The 17,003-nt window shown below is 49.7% G+C and overlaps 1 protein-coding gene across 2 annotated transcripts in view; it reads right to left on the bottom strand.

Annotated features, from left to right (window-relative positions):
* RGS10 (regulator of G protein signaling 10) overlaps window positions 1-12,376 on the bottom strand; it is a 41,433-nt gene extending 29,057 nt beyond the window's left edge. The window contains exons 1-2 of one of the 2 annotated variants that reach the window (XM_042907861.1): window positions 12,257-12,332; window positions 6,255-6,445 (exon numbers count right to left, since the gene is read on the bottom strand). In XM_042907861.1, coding sequence (XP_042763795.1) covers window positions 6,255-6,261 — 7 coding nt within the window. In that variant the 5' untranslated portion in view covers window positions 6,262-6,445; window positions 12,257-12,332. Of the gene's footprint in view, window positions 1-6,254; window positions 6,446-12,256 lie in introns of both variants that reach the window. The other variant, XM_042907860.1, reaches the window with a different exon arrangement.
* Between the last annotated feature and the right edge of the window lie 4,627 nt (window positions 12,377-17,003).

Below are 17,003 nucleotides of genomic sequence, written 5' to 3' on the forward strand. Positions count from 1 at the left end.
GAGGCTCAGAGCAATGACAAAAGGGCCTTGCCATTTTCTACCACTCTCCATCCATCCTTCCTCCATCCACATGACCACTGGCCAACCCTCAGGCAGCCCTCAAGTCTCATTCAAGCCATCTTCCCAGGGACCCCAACTCAATGGCTACTCCTTCCCCATCACACTTTGTGCACAGTCTTATAATTATCGTGCTGTGTTGTGATTATTTGTACGACTGACTCAATCGTCTGAAAGCTTCTGTAGATCTTTACCTTGAATCTGCAACATGTGGCTCATTGCCTGGCACATAAATAAAAGTATGTACCAGGGCTGGGATGGAGTGGGAAAAGGGAGCACTGGCTGCAGGTGCAAAATTTCAGGGGGTTGCCCCCCACCAAAAAAAAAAAAAAAAACCTCAGGCATGAACATAAATGGTATTTTCATGCATGATTTTGAAAAATCAAAATTAATGGAAAGAATTCCATCATGAGCAAAATATCAAAATTTTAAATAAAGACAGGATGGGTATTACTGATTTTTCGTTTTGCCTCAGGCTCCAATATGGCTCAGCATCACACTGTTCCTCTGTGTGTAGACTGAATGAATGAATGACTGTCTGCACCTGCACATCTGATGCATTCTCTTCCTCAAGACACCTGCAAAGTCCCTTGACTGAAGGAAAGGGGACAGGGGACCTCCAGCTAACACACTGTGGCTACTCGCCTGAGAGGAAGTGACAGCACAAACATGCCTCGTTCTCCAGAATTTGGCCCCTTCCTGGAGTCAAGGAAAAACCATGGAATGCCACTTCGGGTGGGCCCAGGTTCTAAACCCAGTTCGGCCAATTCAAACTGTGTGGTAAGGGGCAACATTCTGTGTGGAAGGTAAAGATAATCCTCCTATCTCTCCCATTATCCAAGGACTAAAAGAGGAAGCACACCAGCCATCTAGAAGCTCACACTGCACTCTCAACAAACGTTAGTTCCTCTCTCCTCTTCCCTAAAATAATGATCTATCAAGTGAACTATTTTTATACCTAATATTTTTTTCTCCATTGCCTTTTTGTTTTCAAAGTAGAAACATGTTTCTATAAAGAAAAGTTTGAACGTAGGAGAAAATAAGCTTTTAACTAAAAAATCGGCAAAGCAAACCATTCGAAAAGGATAAATGAAAAAAAGTCTTATGAATATTAATTGCTGCAAATAGCCAGGATGCCATACAGTTTAAAATGTTTTTGCTTTTGTTGTTGTTGTTTTTTTTTTAATGTTTATTTATTTATTTTGAGAAAGAGAGAGACAGAGAGCGCACAAGCAGGGGAGGGACAGAGAGGGAGACACATCTGAAGCAGGCCCCAGGTTCCAAGTTGTCAGCACAGAGCCTGAGGCGGGGCTCGAACTCACGGAGCTGTGAAATCATGACCTGAACAGAAGCTGGATGCTTAACCAACTGAGCCACCCAGGTGCCCCTCAAATGTTTTTGGAGGGAAGTCATATCATGATACATTGTACTTAATAGTAACTCAGCTCCCATGATCTTTCATGTTCTATTGGGGATCAACACACGTGTTAATTTCTCAAGCAGCTGAGACCATCTCCCAGCATCTGGGAAAACTACCTGGATTTATTTTATTTATTTATTTTTAAAGTTTATTTTTATTTATTTTAAGAGAGAGAGAGCAAACAGGGGAAGGGGGGTGGGGGGGACAGACCCCAAGCAGGCTTCTCACTGTCGGTGCAGAGCCTGATGCAGGGCTTGAACTCACAAACTGTGAGATCATAACCTGAGCCGAAATCAAGAGTCAGATGCTTAACGACTAAGCCACCCAGGCGCCCAACCACCTGGATTTTAGACATTCACTGGCTGACTCCGGCTGAACAAAACAGAAGCCAGAAACCCCAGCTGGGCGCTGTGTTTCAATACGCATTGGTGATGGAGCACATAAGAGAATTATTTGGGACAAATCTACTCCTCTAATCGCGAAGCAAACTCACTCGAACACATCACAAATGGACCCGACGCTTCTCTAAAGTGAATCTTCAGTTCGTGGATATTAAATTAGTCCCCCGCTCTCTTTGCAAATGCTAGAATGGCAAGCATCTAAACACCGAGCTTCTTCCCCACAAAGTATAAATCAAGTTAAAAGGTCATTATTATAAGAAAGTTCTGCAAGAGGGTTCATTCTGCCAAGCATTTCACCAATTTACGGTGCTGTCCTTGAATACAGCTTGACAATTTACTCCATTTCCTCAGCAGACCTTCTCTTAAGTAAATAAATGCAGAGACACAAGTGGGCTATTCCGGGAACAGTCTTAGGCAGCCACAAATTCCTCTCCGTGTCGCAGAACACCTACTTTGCCCATAAGTTTTCAACCTAGGTCTGAAAGGATTCCAAGACTCCTGGCATTCTTTTCAATAATAAACCAAACCACCCTTGGGCTTTCGCTGCCACGCTGTCTTGAAAATAAATACACTTGGTGCATTCTCATGTAGCCAAAAGAGTTAACCAGATTGTCTGGTTAACTGAGAGATAGGATATCTGGCCCCACCATGAGATAATTGTACCTCCCCTACCCTTTATTTCATACTCTAATCGTTTGGCATGTTAGGCTTCTGTGCCAGCTTTCACTCGAACAAAAAGTCTTAGAATTCAATGCCTACTAGTCTGGTCTAGTCCCCTTATTTTCCTTACTGGGAAATAAAGGTTCAGGGGGTAAAATGAACTAGAACTCCTTGATGGAACCAGTATTGGGACTTACGTGTGAAGGCGACTGTCCCTATAAGGACCACCTCCACAGAACCCCAGACTGCTCCAGAACCCGGGGACTTTGCAAAATAAGTGGCCCTTCCTCTCAGTTCTCTGTGGGGCTACCACTTCCTTGCCACCAAGAGTAAAGGAATACGTCTCCCACGACACTGTTACAGAAGGGCACGGAATTTCCAGAGCTGGCTCAGAAAGGACACCAAGATATAGCTCACTACTCTCCTTGGCCGTGGTTACTAGTGTCTGGGTTTGCTGCCCTGGACAGAGACAAAATCCGGGGCACCCGGGGAGCTCAGTCAGTTAAGTGTCAGACTTCAGCTCAGGTCATGATCTCAAGATTCGTGGGTTTGAGCCCCTCATGGGCTCTGTGCTGACAGCTCGGAGCCTGGAGCCTGCTTCGGATTCTGTGCGTCTCCCTCTCTCTCTCTCTGCCCCTCTCCAACTCGTGCTGTCTCTCTCTCTGTCTCTCTCTCAAAAATAAACACACACTATGAAAACCAATTTGACAATAAATTATATTTTTAAAAAACAACAAAAAAGAAAAAAATAATAAACATGCATTAAAAAACAAACAAACAAACAAGTTCCTTCTTGCCTTTCTGCCCACCTTCTGCCCCAACCATCCTGACCATAGGAATCTTCTACCCACACTCTGTCTGCCATGTTTTCTCACTTTCCCCAGAAATATTGGTTTGAATTTTTCCAAGACTTCCTGATTGTCTTTCAAAAGCCTGATGAAGGCTTCTGGCTACGCCTGTTTTTCTTAATCCTTCTTGATTGGTAGCAACATGCATAGATAGCTCTGGAGAGAGCAGCATTTGCACACTCCATTCATTTAATGATGTATCTCTTTTCCAAGTCATTATCCTGACCTCCAGCGAGACTGAGCAGAGGCCCGCCCCATTTGGTACTACTCTAGACATTGCCCCTTAACTCAGGGTATTTCTACTCAGGGTCCCCTGCTCAGGAGACTTTCACTACTTACCAATGCACATATGTAAAGGCGTCCTAAGACAAGTTCACCTTCAATGTAACAATCAGTCCAATAATTATAAGAAAAAGAAATAACCTCTCTCCATAGCAAGCAGGTTTACATCTGAACTTAAGAATAAAACAAAATCAAGAGTTCCCAGCTTCTCAGCTCCCGGCACTTGGAGCCATAAAGGTGTAATATTCCCCTTTGCTTTTTCATTGACAAAAGTTGCCGGTTGGGGTGGATTACACAAGAAAGCAAGCTTGGAATGCACAGGTGGGAAAAAACAGTCAAACATATTTTTCTAGCAGCTTTAAGATCACTCAAGCTAGTAACGAATTACCGCTGATAACATTTGTTTGTTTCAATTTTGTCCAGATCTGTTTATCTTTTCTTATTGTTTTTAGTTCACCTATAAAACATTTTCGCAATGGAAAAAAATTTTTTTAAATTTTTTAAGCTTATTTATTTTTAGAAAGAGAGACAGAGAGCAAGAAGGGGAGGGACAGAGAGAGGGAGAGAGAGAGAATCCCAAGTAGGCTCCAGGCCGTCAGTGTGGGGCTTGAACTCACAAACCGTGAGATCATGACCTGAGCTGAAATCAAGGGTCAGACACTTTACCGACTGGGCCACCCAGGCACCCCTGGAAAAAAATTTTTTTAATCTCCTGGGCTCTTTAAAGCATTTCAGATCGGGGCGCCTGGGCGGTTCAGTCAGTTGAGCATCCGGCTTCCGCTCAGGTCACGATCTCACAGTTCGTGGGTTCAAGCCCTGCATCAGGCTCTTTGCTGACAGCTCAGAGCCTGGAGCCTGCTTCGGATTCTGTATCTCCCTCTCTCTCTGCCCCTCCCCTGCTCGCTCTCTGTCTCTTAAAAAAAAAAAAAAAAAAAAAAAAAGTTAAAGCATTTAAAATCAAATTTTTGTAGGCATAATACTTATTTGTCAATACATTGATCTTCACACTAATCCATCATCAGCTAATAACAACAGTGAACACTTATAAATTGCTTATAGTGCGCTGGGTACTGTTCCAAGCTTTTTCTGTGAGTTAAATCATCCACTTCTCACAAGGACCCTGTGGTGTGATTGATATTACCCCACTTCACAGATGAGGAAACACAGATGAAGCATGGTAACTTGCAAGGGTCACCCAGCTAGGAAAGGGGCGGGGGGTGGGGGTGTCAGGGTCCAAGCACGACCTTCACCATGAGACTCGAGTGCCATTTTTAGTTTTGACATCTGCCGGTCCTCACACTCACCAAGGCCAGAACATAGCAGCCTTGAAGAGAAAGATACCATCTGCACCGCGGGGAAAGCCTGAGAAAACTGAGAAGGAATTCTACGTAGACAAAAACCCACACGAGACCGGGCCAGCATCATCTAACACTCAAACACAGTGTCCATACACTCTCCATTTACATTTATGCGGTTCTATGTGGTTTCTGGCTTCAGTAAAAGCCAGTATTTCAAAGATACAGATGGCGGAGGCTGGTTGCTTGCCGCGTATTTCGTAATGCATTATTTATAGATGCTATGATGCCATATCTATCGGGGGCTTTCGCCAGACATTAACTCCTTGGAAATCCATACTCAAAAGGCATCCGTAACACTCATCGAAACTGAATGCTTGCAGCCTGGATTCCTGCTATTAGTCTGCAGGAAGGTCTGGGTAATTATCCTGCCTAGACAGTTTTCCCAGTCAAATAATGTTCTAATAAAATCTCAATACCAACTTCCTCAAAGCAGAGTCAACGTCCAAAATCAAAGAGTCTCTCCTAAGTACCCCCCAAAACTTACAGCATCATTAAGGAAACAAGCCAAATATTCAAGCCTAGGAAGAGGCAGAAACGTTCACTCCAAAATTCTAAAGTGGTTTGGTACAACACACACACACACACACACACACACACACTCACACTCACACGCCATACTCCCATAAATATTCAAGGAAAGTGCACCCCCAAGAAGCTTATTTAAAACTTCATATCAACTATGCCACATCAAACATATTACATTTAAAAAAAAAAAAAAAAGACTTTTTCTTTTTTCCAAACTTAGAAGCAGAGAATCAGTTTGTTACAACTGGTGATCTATGTAAGGCTCCAGAGAAACTGGGTCATGGAAACACTCTATCTAAATATTACTTAAGTGTTTTTCGGCTCCAGTATCTAACTTCTGAGAATAACTATCCTTCAAGCATGCAATTCCCTTGGTGCAGAGGTCTGCATGAATGGCAATTAGCAGAATATAATAACAAAAATGAAAAAGCTTAAAAATAATCCTACTAATAGCAAGCATCAAAGACCAGAGAGGGTGACAGGGCTGCAGAGGGTTGGCTGGGCTCAGAAAAGGCATCATGGCGTTTTTCACGTGAAGCCAGAGACCTCAGAGAAAGCTGACTGCTCAGGCAGTGCCTCCAAAGGTCACCTGTGCACCTGTGCCTGCACTCCTCGCTCCCCCCAGCCCCTGCCCTGCCCCGCTGTCACCCGGGCAACACACAAGCTGAGGTCATCGCCAAAGGAGGTGGGGGTCACTCCTTACATTCCATGCTCCAGGGTCCACTTGAGGAGCTTCACACAGCCCAAAAACCCACTGCCTTCTCAGAGACGCTTCGTGGGAGACAGGCCAGGGGGCTGCGGGTCTCCTGAACACCCTTGGGTCTGGAGGAAAAACAAGCCTCCACATCCTCTTTTGAGTGGACTAAACAACAGATGGCCACTGGTTTCCAGTTTCTACCAGAGGGAAGGAAATAAGAACGCCAGACTGTTATTTGTAGACTCCCTAGAATCTTCACTTTCTAGGCAAAGACCCAGAAAAAATAAAATTACCCGGGAGCCCTATCCTGGGGGTGAAAATGAAGACCCTGTCATTATTTTCTTCACTTCCCAGAAGCCCCTGTGCTTCCCCTGGGGGCCTGACAGTCATGCATAAATGTGCCCTCACTCCCCCCCCCCGCCCCCTCCCCCGCCCCCGCTGCCCCTGGCCCCTATCGAGAGGCAAGTAAATGACATCCCCCCCTCCAGGATCAGAGAGACTGTGCATTTCTTGAGTAAGAGCTGCGTCGTCCTCAGGGTCAGCAGTGCCTGGCGCTCATGGTCATGTTTACATTGATGAACGTTTTCTGATAGATTGGGGGCGAGACAGTGAGGATGACAGCTGTAAAAATAGCTGCTTGACTGAGCACTTACTATATCCTGTCTCAACTTCCCAGTGACCCGTAGAAGTCGGGCTCATCTTTGGCCCATTTTACAGAGAAGGAAACAGAGGCACAACGAGGTTCAATAAACCGGCTCCAAGGAGCAAGCGAAGAAGGAGACGAGGTAGGATTCAACCCCAAGTTGGCATCAGAGCCTAGAAAGGGAAGGGCCGTGACAGACGCAAGAAGTGAAAGGCGGGGCCCTCTTTCTCACGGAACTTAAAATTAATTGAGAAGGTGAGACCAGGAGTTCCCAGATGGCCGTCTGCCCACAATGCCACAGGCTGGCACGGAGTTTATTTCACTGGTTCGTGAAGAAATGAGAATAAGGATAAGGAAATATTTACCAAGTGAGCTGTCTTGATGCAGTAAGGACAGCCCTGGGTTATTCTTAGGAAAGAGATCATTATTTACATAGTACAAAATTCAAGAGGCCGAAGAGGGAGCACAGTAGAACAGGGCTTCCTCTCAGCTCTGTCCCTTGCCTACCCAGGGCCTCTCCCTAGATGCAACAACTTCTAGAAGATTCCTGAGTATCAGGACATTTCTTTTTAAAGTTTATTTATGTATGTAAGTATGCATGTATGTATATATGTATGTATGTATGTATTATGAGAGAGACAAAGAGAGTGTGAGCAGGGGAGGGGCAGAGAGAGAGAGGAGATGGAGAATCCCAAGCAGGCCCCATGCAATCAGTGCACACAGCCCAACGCAGGGCTCGAACCTATGAACCGTGAGATCATGACCTGAACCGAAATCAAGAGTCGGATGCTCACCGGACTGAGTCACCCAGGCGTCCCCAGGACATTTCTTTACACAAGATTATATCTTTACTATTCAGGGTGTTAAAATGCCCTTTTGTTCAGGGGATGATAAAGATGGCTGATGATGGCTTTGTTTATAATGTCCTGACTGGAGAAAGGAAGAAGGGAGACAGGAAAGAAAATTTAGCAGCTCCCCATTACATATATATACATATATATATATATATATATATATATATATATATATACACACACATATTTCAGCTCTAAATATATATTTTTTAATGTTTACTTATTTTTGAGAGACAGAGTGTGAGCAGGTGAGGGGTAGAGAGAGGGAGACACAGGATCCGAAGCAGGCTCCAGGCTTCAAACTGTCAGCACAGAGCCCGATGCAGGGCTCGAACTCATGAACTATAAGATCATGACCTGAGCCCGAGTCGGATGCTTAACCGACGGAGCCACCCAGGCGCCCCACCCCAAATATATTTGAACAAAACGACCAAGTGGATCCTGAGCGAGGCCATGCAGATAGCTCTGGACTTGGGTCAGGGAGCTGAGTTCTCTGGTCTGTCCCCTCCTAAATGGGCTGCTCCTGTCAAGTCCCTGCCCCTTGGTGGCCTCTGCAGCTGTCCAGGAAAAGACAAAGTGGACAGGCTGCATTTCGGGGGCAGAGAGGGAGGGAGGCATGAGGCTGGAGAGAGCGGCAGGGAGCAGGGAGACCCAGCTTTGGGAGAAGACTTAGGACAGAGGACACCCTCGGGAAGCAAAGGGGCAGAAGTGGGAATGCCCAGCCGCCCAAGGGCACAGCAAGAACGGGGAAACGGGGCCAGGAGAGAAGGCGGGCCAGATGAGGGGTCCCTGAGCACCGCGCAGAGGGGGCAGCACAGCTGACCCAAGGGCACTCGGCGAGGCCTGGAGGGATGCGAACTGGCTTAGAAGGGAAATGAGTCCCCGGGAGCCTGCGTGGGGCTGTTTCCTCCCAGTGGACGCCTCCTGACAGCTCTTATCAGGGAGCTGCTGCTGTCGCCTGCCCAGGCCCCCTCCGCCCCCACCGTCCCTCCTGGGGCCTGCTGCAGTGGAGAGCTATCTGAGGGAAGCAGAAGATACCAAGGAGAGTAAATTTAGTACAATTTAAACAGCAAGCTTCCGAGCCCAGCGCCTGAGGCGGAGGGCATTACTCAAGCCCAGCGGGGGAAGTGGCTCAGTTCATCCAGGAAGTCCCAGGAAATGGCCCCCCCAGGCACCTGCTTAGGTTCCCCAAATGCCTAACAGTGACAAAAGGAGACATCCGTCCCACACAAAGTCAATGAAGGCATAAAAAAAAAAAAAAAAAAAAAAAAAAAAAAAAAGAGCATCATTAGCACCTGACCCCCACCGTCTACAGGCTGCTCTTCGCAGCATTCAGAGCTGGCGCTGACCACGTGGCTGACCACACTGGTTTAAATCAACACCCCTTCCGTGGCCCAGCCCCGCCACTCTGTCCTTGCGTTGCTCTCCCTGAACCCACAGTCCTGGGCCAGTGATGTTCTGCAGGGAAAGTTTCCCTGGGGGGCCAAGACTGCCCGGCTGCTGGGTTGTTAAAACAAAGACATTAAATTGCGATGCTGACTGTCACCTCTAAGTGAAAACTTAAGCCCAGCAATAAATCTGAAACTGGTCCCAAGGGTTTAATGGGATCATGTACAACAGGCCCCCTGCCCTGGGGAGGGCCATGGTCTGCCCGGCAGGGTGGGGATTCCCTCAACGGGTCACCCCTCAATCTGCTGGCCGACGGAAGGCTGTGGCTTTGGCTTTGCTTTTCAGGTGAGTAGCGTCAGTTACCATCAACAGCGTAAGTGGTTGTGAGGGGCAAAGGGTGGTCACAGTCCCTCAAGGGGTCCTTGCACTTCAGTGGCATCAGAATCACTGGGGGCACTTGTTGAAAATGCAGCCTCCTCTCCCTCCCACCTTGGGTCCCCAAGACTGAACCAGTGGGCCCAGGGTGTGGCCTGGGAAGCTGCATTTTATCGATGCCCTCCCCACCCCCAGGTGGCTCACGAACACACTTTGAGAAATCTCAGAAAGCAGAATAAGGAACAGCATTTTGAGCCTCGGAATTAGGGGTTAGGAACTCCAAATCCTCAGCTTGAAGAGCCTGTCTCCAATGCGGTTTTGCTGAAAAGCAGGAAAAGTCTACAGTAGAAGGTTCTGGGAGGCAGGAGTGTAGCCGGGTCCATATTAGGGGTCTGCAGGAGTGGATCCAGCACTTGTGGGGCTGGAAGCTTATACAATTTGGAGAGCCACTTTAGAAAAACAATTCAAAATGACCAAATAAAAATGTTGCACAGGGTCTCATGGATCACTCGGCTGGCTTCCGGGTACCTCCACCCCAGGCCCACAGTCCCCCCTTCTCACTTGACTCCTTCTTTTCTCACTGCTGGATGGTGATGCCCAAATGGCAGGGCCTCATTTGCCCTTTCCCATCAGTGGGGCATACTTTCAACCTAAAAATCCTAAGGACATTGGGCTCTCAGATCAGGCATCAAATACCCATCCATGATGCTTAGCTACTAATCTTTGTATTTGTGGCCGAACCCTATTTCATAAGGCTGAAAAGTTGCCGCCCTAAAAGAGGTACACTCCACTGGTATCCCTAAAACCGCCCCAGTCTTTCTGGAGTGAACCTACACACATACAACACCCTCTCCCCAAAACCATGTATGCCCCCAAATGAGAGCAAAGCAATGAATAACTCAGGCAGAGAAGTCCAGAGCAGCTCTGTTTATCATAGGAAAGGGGGAAGCTAACCATTATTATTCATTTATTACGTGCCAGGCAATGCACTGGGGACTTCATATGTTTTAGTGTGTTTGATCCCACAACTCTATGAAACCCACTTTACAGGCGGGAAAACAGACACAGAGGTGTGCTAGTAAACCAGCTCTCCTGCGGGGGGAGGGGAAGCTTGATTTTTAACATTTGTCGATTTCCATGGTATAAATACCCACCAACAGCCAATTTCAAGCTATCCATGACTTAGCAGCCAGTTCTCAGATTTCCCGATAATTTAGCAATTGGCTCAGAGGTCAAGTAACTTGCCCAAGATCGCTAAATGATAGAGTCAGGGCGGGAACCAGGAGTTTAACTCCAGAGTCCAGGCTCTGACTACCACTCCCCAGGCCTATGAATACTCAACAACAGGGATCGGCTGAAATGAACCCCCACAAAGGAATCCTTTGACCCTCAGACAACACGGCAAGATTTACGTGACCACTAACACTAATACAAGCTCTTTACCATGACCCTACGAAGTCCTACTTTATAAGGATTGTCCTATTAACGCAATGATTTGCATAATGGACGGGAAACCAGCTCCATGTAAGCGCTCAAAGAGGGATAGCTATTTTATTCCCATTTTGCAGATCCTTATCTGCACAGACACAAAGTTTCCACAGCAGTGGAGGTGGGATTTGGTCCCAGCCTGTCTGGTCCCAGTTCATCCTCTTAACTGCAATGTCCCTCATAAAATATGATAGTCAGTGAGAAGAGGACACGGACCAACCAGCACAGACCCTTAGCACCATGAAGTCAGTTTGGGAGCGGAACACTGCAGAAAAGCCTCCCAACTCCAGAATCAGGCAAACCTGGGTTTCAGCTTCTCCATCGCCTCCTAAGTGTGGCTTGGGGCGAGTTACCTAACGACTCTTGGCTTCCGTTCCCTCCTCTGGAACGTGGCCAATACCAGGAGACAGTACCTGTCTCATGAGGTCGTCCTACGGGTGGAGAGACAACACAGAACTGGGTGAACAGAGACCCGGGCCCACATGACGAGCTCAGAGGGGCACAGCTATTATTCTGCACAAAAACGGTAAGATGGTTGGAATCAAAGGCATGGTCCCGTCTCCCCCGTGGATTCTTTGTCCTATCAAATTGCTCCGAATTGTGGCTCAGGCTGGTCCGTTGGGACAGCCAAGCCCAGTGCACGGTAATGTCAGCGCTCCCCGGCGCCAACTACAGATGTGCATTCTCCACCCTGCTGTTCACCCTCCTCGGCGCGCCCACATTTGGGCTCCGCAGCGCAGAACTGAAGGCGCCGGGCAGCCCAGGCCCCGCTGCCAGTCCGGTGCCCCGGGGTCCGGTCGTGCCTCCTCTGGGCGCCGCGCGGGCATCATTCGCAACGACGCCCGCAGCGGACAGAGAGGCAGAGAGCTCCAGGGGAGAAGGGCCCCGCGCGACGTTCTGCTTTCGGATCTAGAGCCCACACTCCCTCCAAAGTTTCGGGTGTTTGGGATCTCCTTTCTCCTCGCAGACCATCACTAAAAAGAAAACTGCTGTTGTTCCCCCTTTTGTCCAAACTTCCTCCCCGCAGCGCCTCTCGGGGGGGTGTGGGGGGGGGGGGGGACTTTGCGCTCCCGCAGCGGCGGCGGCCGCAGGGACGCTGGAAGGAGCGAGGAGAAGTGGCGCGGTCCGCGGCGACTGTCGTCGGGTGGCATCGCCAAGCCGCGCCCGAACACAGGAGGGAGGGAAGGATGCCCGGGACCCCGGGCGGGCAGCTCCTCGGAGGCCCCGAACCCCAGCCCGCCGGCCCGGGAGCCGCTTACCTGACGGCGGCCGCTTCCTGCTGAGCCGGCTCACGGCGCGGTTAAACATCGCCGCGGTCGCCCGGGGAGGAAGGAGGAGCGGCCGGGCGGCGCGGCGGCTGAGCCTGAGGACGGAGGGGAGGTGGAGGCCGAGGAGGAGGAGGAGCCGGCTCGGCACCGCCCCGGCGCGCCCGCCCCCGCCCCGCCGCCCTCCTCCCAGCCAGGCGCCGCGTGGCGCGCTCGGTGCGCCCTGCCCGCCCGCCCCGGTGGGGGCCCCGCGGTCCCGCCTCGGGGTCCCGGGCGGGCCAGGGCGGCCCCCGGGCGATCAAACGCCGGGACCCGACCCCGTGCCCGGGTGGGGCTCACTGCCCCGGAGGGAGCCCGCGCCGCCCGTGGCTTAGGAGCTCTCTCCTGGCGCCCGTGCGCCCCGGGGCCCCCCGCCGCCCAGCGGAGCTCGCCGAAGAGGTCGCCCCGGGCCCCGCCCCGCCCGCCTCGCGACTCCGCGTCCAAACCGGTCTCCCGCCCTCTTCCTGCAGCCGCGGGAAACGGGCACGGCGCCGCCGGCGCACAGCGCTCCGCGGCTCCGCGCGCCTTGGCCGGGCGGTAGTCGGGGGTCCCCTCTCGCTACACGGACCCGGAAGCCTCGGCTTCACGGTTCTGCAAAACCCGGGCGCGGCCCACGGCCTTCGCCTTCTCGCCCCCGGGATCCAGGTTCCCCGAGGGCCCGGGCCTGCCCGCCCCGCGACTCCGCGGGTGCCGGGCCCTCCCACGGCCGCGAAGCCGGTGGCGCGTCGCCAGGGTCCCGGCCGCCGGGCCGCGCGCGCAGCGAGCCCAGCCGAGCTGCGCGGCGCGGGCGCCGGAACTTGGGCGCCTTCTGCCCGTGGCCTGGAGGTTCCAGGAGCGGGCCTCGGCGGAATTCTGCAGGAACCCTCCGGGTTCCAGCGCCGCGTGATGCCTCTGCCCCCAAGCGCGGCCGGCCGGGGACACATCTCTAACTTTGGGGACACGTGCTGCAGCTTCCGGCAGGGCCTTTCGCTCAGCGTTCGGGATCACTCCGGTCCACGCTGCGCTCCGGTTCCGATTTCTCCTCTCCCACCACCAATCACCTGCTCAGCACCACCACCCCCCCGCCCCCCGCTCTATCTATTGTCTCCTTCCCCTGCAAAACAGCCCCAAAGGGAGTGTCGTTAGCCTCATTTTCTTGAGCGTTCCGTTTGCGAAGCACTGTCTTTCTGGCGAGTCTTATTTTCCTCCTTGTGTATCTGGCTTTGTCTCCAAATTGGTCTTTATTTTTAGCTGTGCTAATTGCTATTTTTCTAAACCGCTCCCCAGTCGCCGGGCCCTGCCACCCGTCCGTTTGCAGTGTTTTCACTAGCTGGCACTTTTCTTTTGTATCTTCTATTCTGAGCTGCCCGGTGCGCTCATTTTTCCTCCCGCCTTCTACCCACCCGTTCGGTCCCAGTTCTACCCCATCCCGGGCCTCCTGTGGTTGTTTTCTCATGTCTGTCCTCACTCTAGAAGCCTCTCAAAGCCACTTTCCTCGGAGTGTTTCTGAGCACCCCCTGTCCCCGGCTGCCAGGAGAGATCGTGAAGACGACCTGGGTTTTGAGCTGCGCTGGAGGATGGAGGAGATTATGGTGACCAGGAACCAGCTCAGAACCAGCAGAAGAGCTTATTATAAAAACCCGCCTCCTCCTGTTGTTGGCCTCCTCTGGGGCTGCCCTCCCCGCAGGCTTCCAGACCCTGGTAACATACTTCAAGCCCAGGGACGCTTGGGGGTGCTCAGTGGGTTCCGTGGGATCATGATCTCATGGTCTGTGAGTTCCAGCCCCGAGTGGGGCTCTGTGCTCACCGCTGGGATCCTGGAGCCTGCTTCGGATTCTGTGTCTCCCTCTCTCTCTGCCCCTCCCCCGTTCAGGCTCTCTCTCTCTGTCTCAAAAATAAGTAAACATTTAAAAAAAAAAACAAAAAACAAAAAACAAAAAACATACTTCAAGCCCAGGCAGCCACTTCCCTCTTTGTAAGAGCAGGACTTTTGAACTCTGGCAGAATCCTGGATCTGAACGAGGCGGCTGTATTCTCACAGCAGTGACAAGGGCATTTGTGCAGCACATGTCCCCCAGAAAACTGCTCTGGAGGCCAAATTACAGGTAACATAACAGATCATTGTAACACAGGAAATACGGAGACGGGCACAATGGGTGAGCATAGCTAAATATGCCAGGTGCCAGGCCCAGCCCCACAGTGTCCTGAAATGCCCTGGTGTGGCGTAGGACATGCCCATGAATGCCTCCTGAGCTACGAGGGCAGCCAGGCCTTCCTGAGATAAGGGGAAAATAGCACAGCTTCAAATCTCTTTCCCTGTCCTGTTGGTGAATCAAATGATGAGTACAAAAATAAAGACCACGGGACCATGGGGGTGCCTGGGTGGCCGAGTCGGTTAAGGCACAGACTCTTGGTTTCAGCTTAGGTCATGATCTCATAGTTTGTGAGATCGAGCCCTATGTGGCACTGTGCGTCAGCACGGAGCCCTATTGGGATGCTCTCTTTCTCCCTCTCTCTCTGTCCCTCCCCCCTCTCATGCTCACTTGTTCTCTGTCTCAAAATAAATAAATAAACTTAAAAAAAAAAAAAAAAAGACCATGGTCAAGGTTTAATGTACACAGTTTAAAACTTCTGTTTGGGGACATGAAAAGACTGTCTTAGTGAAGTTGCTTTAAATATCTGTTTTAAGTGTCTAAAGATCCAAAAGCCAGTTTTCAAGGTGCACATACTATATAGAAGACCAAGAATACAAGTATAGAGCCTCATGATTCCTAAAGCTTACCAAAAGAAAACACACACACACACACACACACACACACACACACACACACACGATGAAGTTCTGCCCACGGTCTGCATGTGGGCTGAAGGGGCCCACCATCCAGACAGCATCACTCACTGTCTGTAGCTCATCTCAAGGCTTCTCAAATCTGGCCAAGAAGAGGACAAGAGGTTTGGCCCCTCCCTACCCCCCACTGGTCCCACCTTTGGTTGAATCCTCATTTGGCCAGGCACGGAGAAGAGCCTAGGATGTCAGAGTGATCATTGACTTCAGAGTTCAATGCGATTTCTTGTTCTACTGAGAAACTTAAAAAAAGTAGTAAGCTGTGAGTGTATTGTAGCATCTCGTCTATTTTACTAGACAGATTATATTTTAGAGTCTCTCATAAAGAGTATACACTAGGCCATATGAGGCAGGTGAGGTACATAGTATGATAAATAGATAAGTACCCCACTTGGAGTCAAGAGACCTGGGTACCAGTCCTGGGCATGTTGCCAACCAGCTGTGTGTCTTCAAACACGGCTTCATGGGATTGGACAAGGGAAGGATGCCACCTACATTCTAAGGGTGTGGCGTTCGCTAGCAATAAACAAGAAAGCACCTGGCAAAGTGCCCAGCGCATGTAGGCACAAGAATTTACTGGAATCTGAATTACTCTTGCTCCCCCTTACAGTGCTGCTTTAGTAAACTTTAGCCTGTACACAGTGAAAAGTGGCATTTTCTAAAGAAATTATGGGGAATCCGCGGGGTTAGTAACAGTGTCATGCAACTGACAGGCACAGAGAATGGAGGAAAGTAAATTGTTACAACCTCTCTGGAAGGCAAGAGAGGCAGATGTGTTAAGATGCATATTTGGCAACATGTACAAAAGCTTTCAAAATGTTTATGCCCACGGGACCAGTGAATAATTCTACAACTGATAGTTTATGCCAAAGAAAGACTAAGAGGTGCAAAGATTATGTGTACAGTTGAACATCCTAACTCTTTTTATTTTTTTATCAATGCTATTTGTAGTGCCCTAAATGCTCATTAACAGAGTGACCAAGTTACAGTACATTCATACATTCCTATGATGGGATATTTAACAGTTGTAAGTACTGGTTTTTTGGCTTTTGGGTTTTTTGTTTTTTTTTTTTTTCATTGAAAAAAATCAGGATACAAATATAGAGAAAATTTTCAGCAGGGAAGAGGAGGAAATACAGTCCAGTTATGGATAGAAAGCTTGCAGAAAACTATGCCAAAATGTTACTAGCATTTAAAAAAAATTTGTTTTAATGGTTATATTTATTTTTGAGACAGAGAGAGACAGAGCATGAGCAGCGGAGGGGCAGAGAGAGAGAGGGAGACACAGAATCAGAAGCAGGCTCCAGGCCCTGAGCCGTCAGCACAGACCCAACTCGGGGCTCAAACTCATCAACCGCGAGATCATGACCTGACCCGAACTTGGACGCTCAACCAACTGAGCCACCCAGGCACCCCGAAAATGTTACTAGCATTTATCTCTAGATAGGCTAAGTGGTGGTTTTAATTTCCACGTTACATTTTCTAGTTTTGCAAAATTTCTGCAGTGTATATGCTTTCAAATCAGGGAGAAAAATCAGCAGTTGGAAACTGGTCCAAATCTCTACGGGGTTGAATCTGCCAGTGTTTAAACCCACATTTTTACAGTGTCAGTGTTGCTGTCTTTAAACTCTGCATTCCCCACGGAGGAGCAAGCAGACGCCAACGGCCTTTCCCATGTTTGATCTCCCTTGCATTTCAAGTCGCACGTTCATGGCATATCACAGCCAGAGGGATCCTTGGAGGTCAGGGTATTTACCCTGCAGATCAGGAAACTGAGGCCCAGAGAGCCTCAGCGAGGATGTGGTGCTACGTCTCCTGAGAGATTGGAGCCTGTTCCCCCCTACGCCCCTCTTGGGCCACTCTCCTGGTTTTCCTTCT

The sequence above is a fragment of the Panthera leo genome, chromosome D2, assembly GCF_018350215.1.
Source record: "Panthera leo isolate Ple1 chromosome D2, P.leo_Ple1_pat1.1, whole genome shotgun sequence".
NCBI classification, from domain to species: Eukaryota; Metazoa; Chordata; class Mammalia; order Carnivora; family Felidae; genus Panthera; species Panthera leo.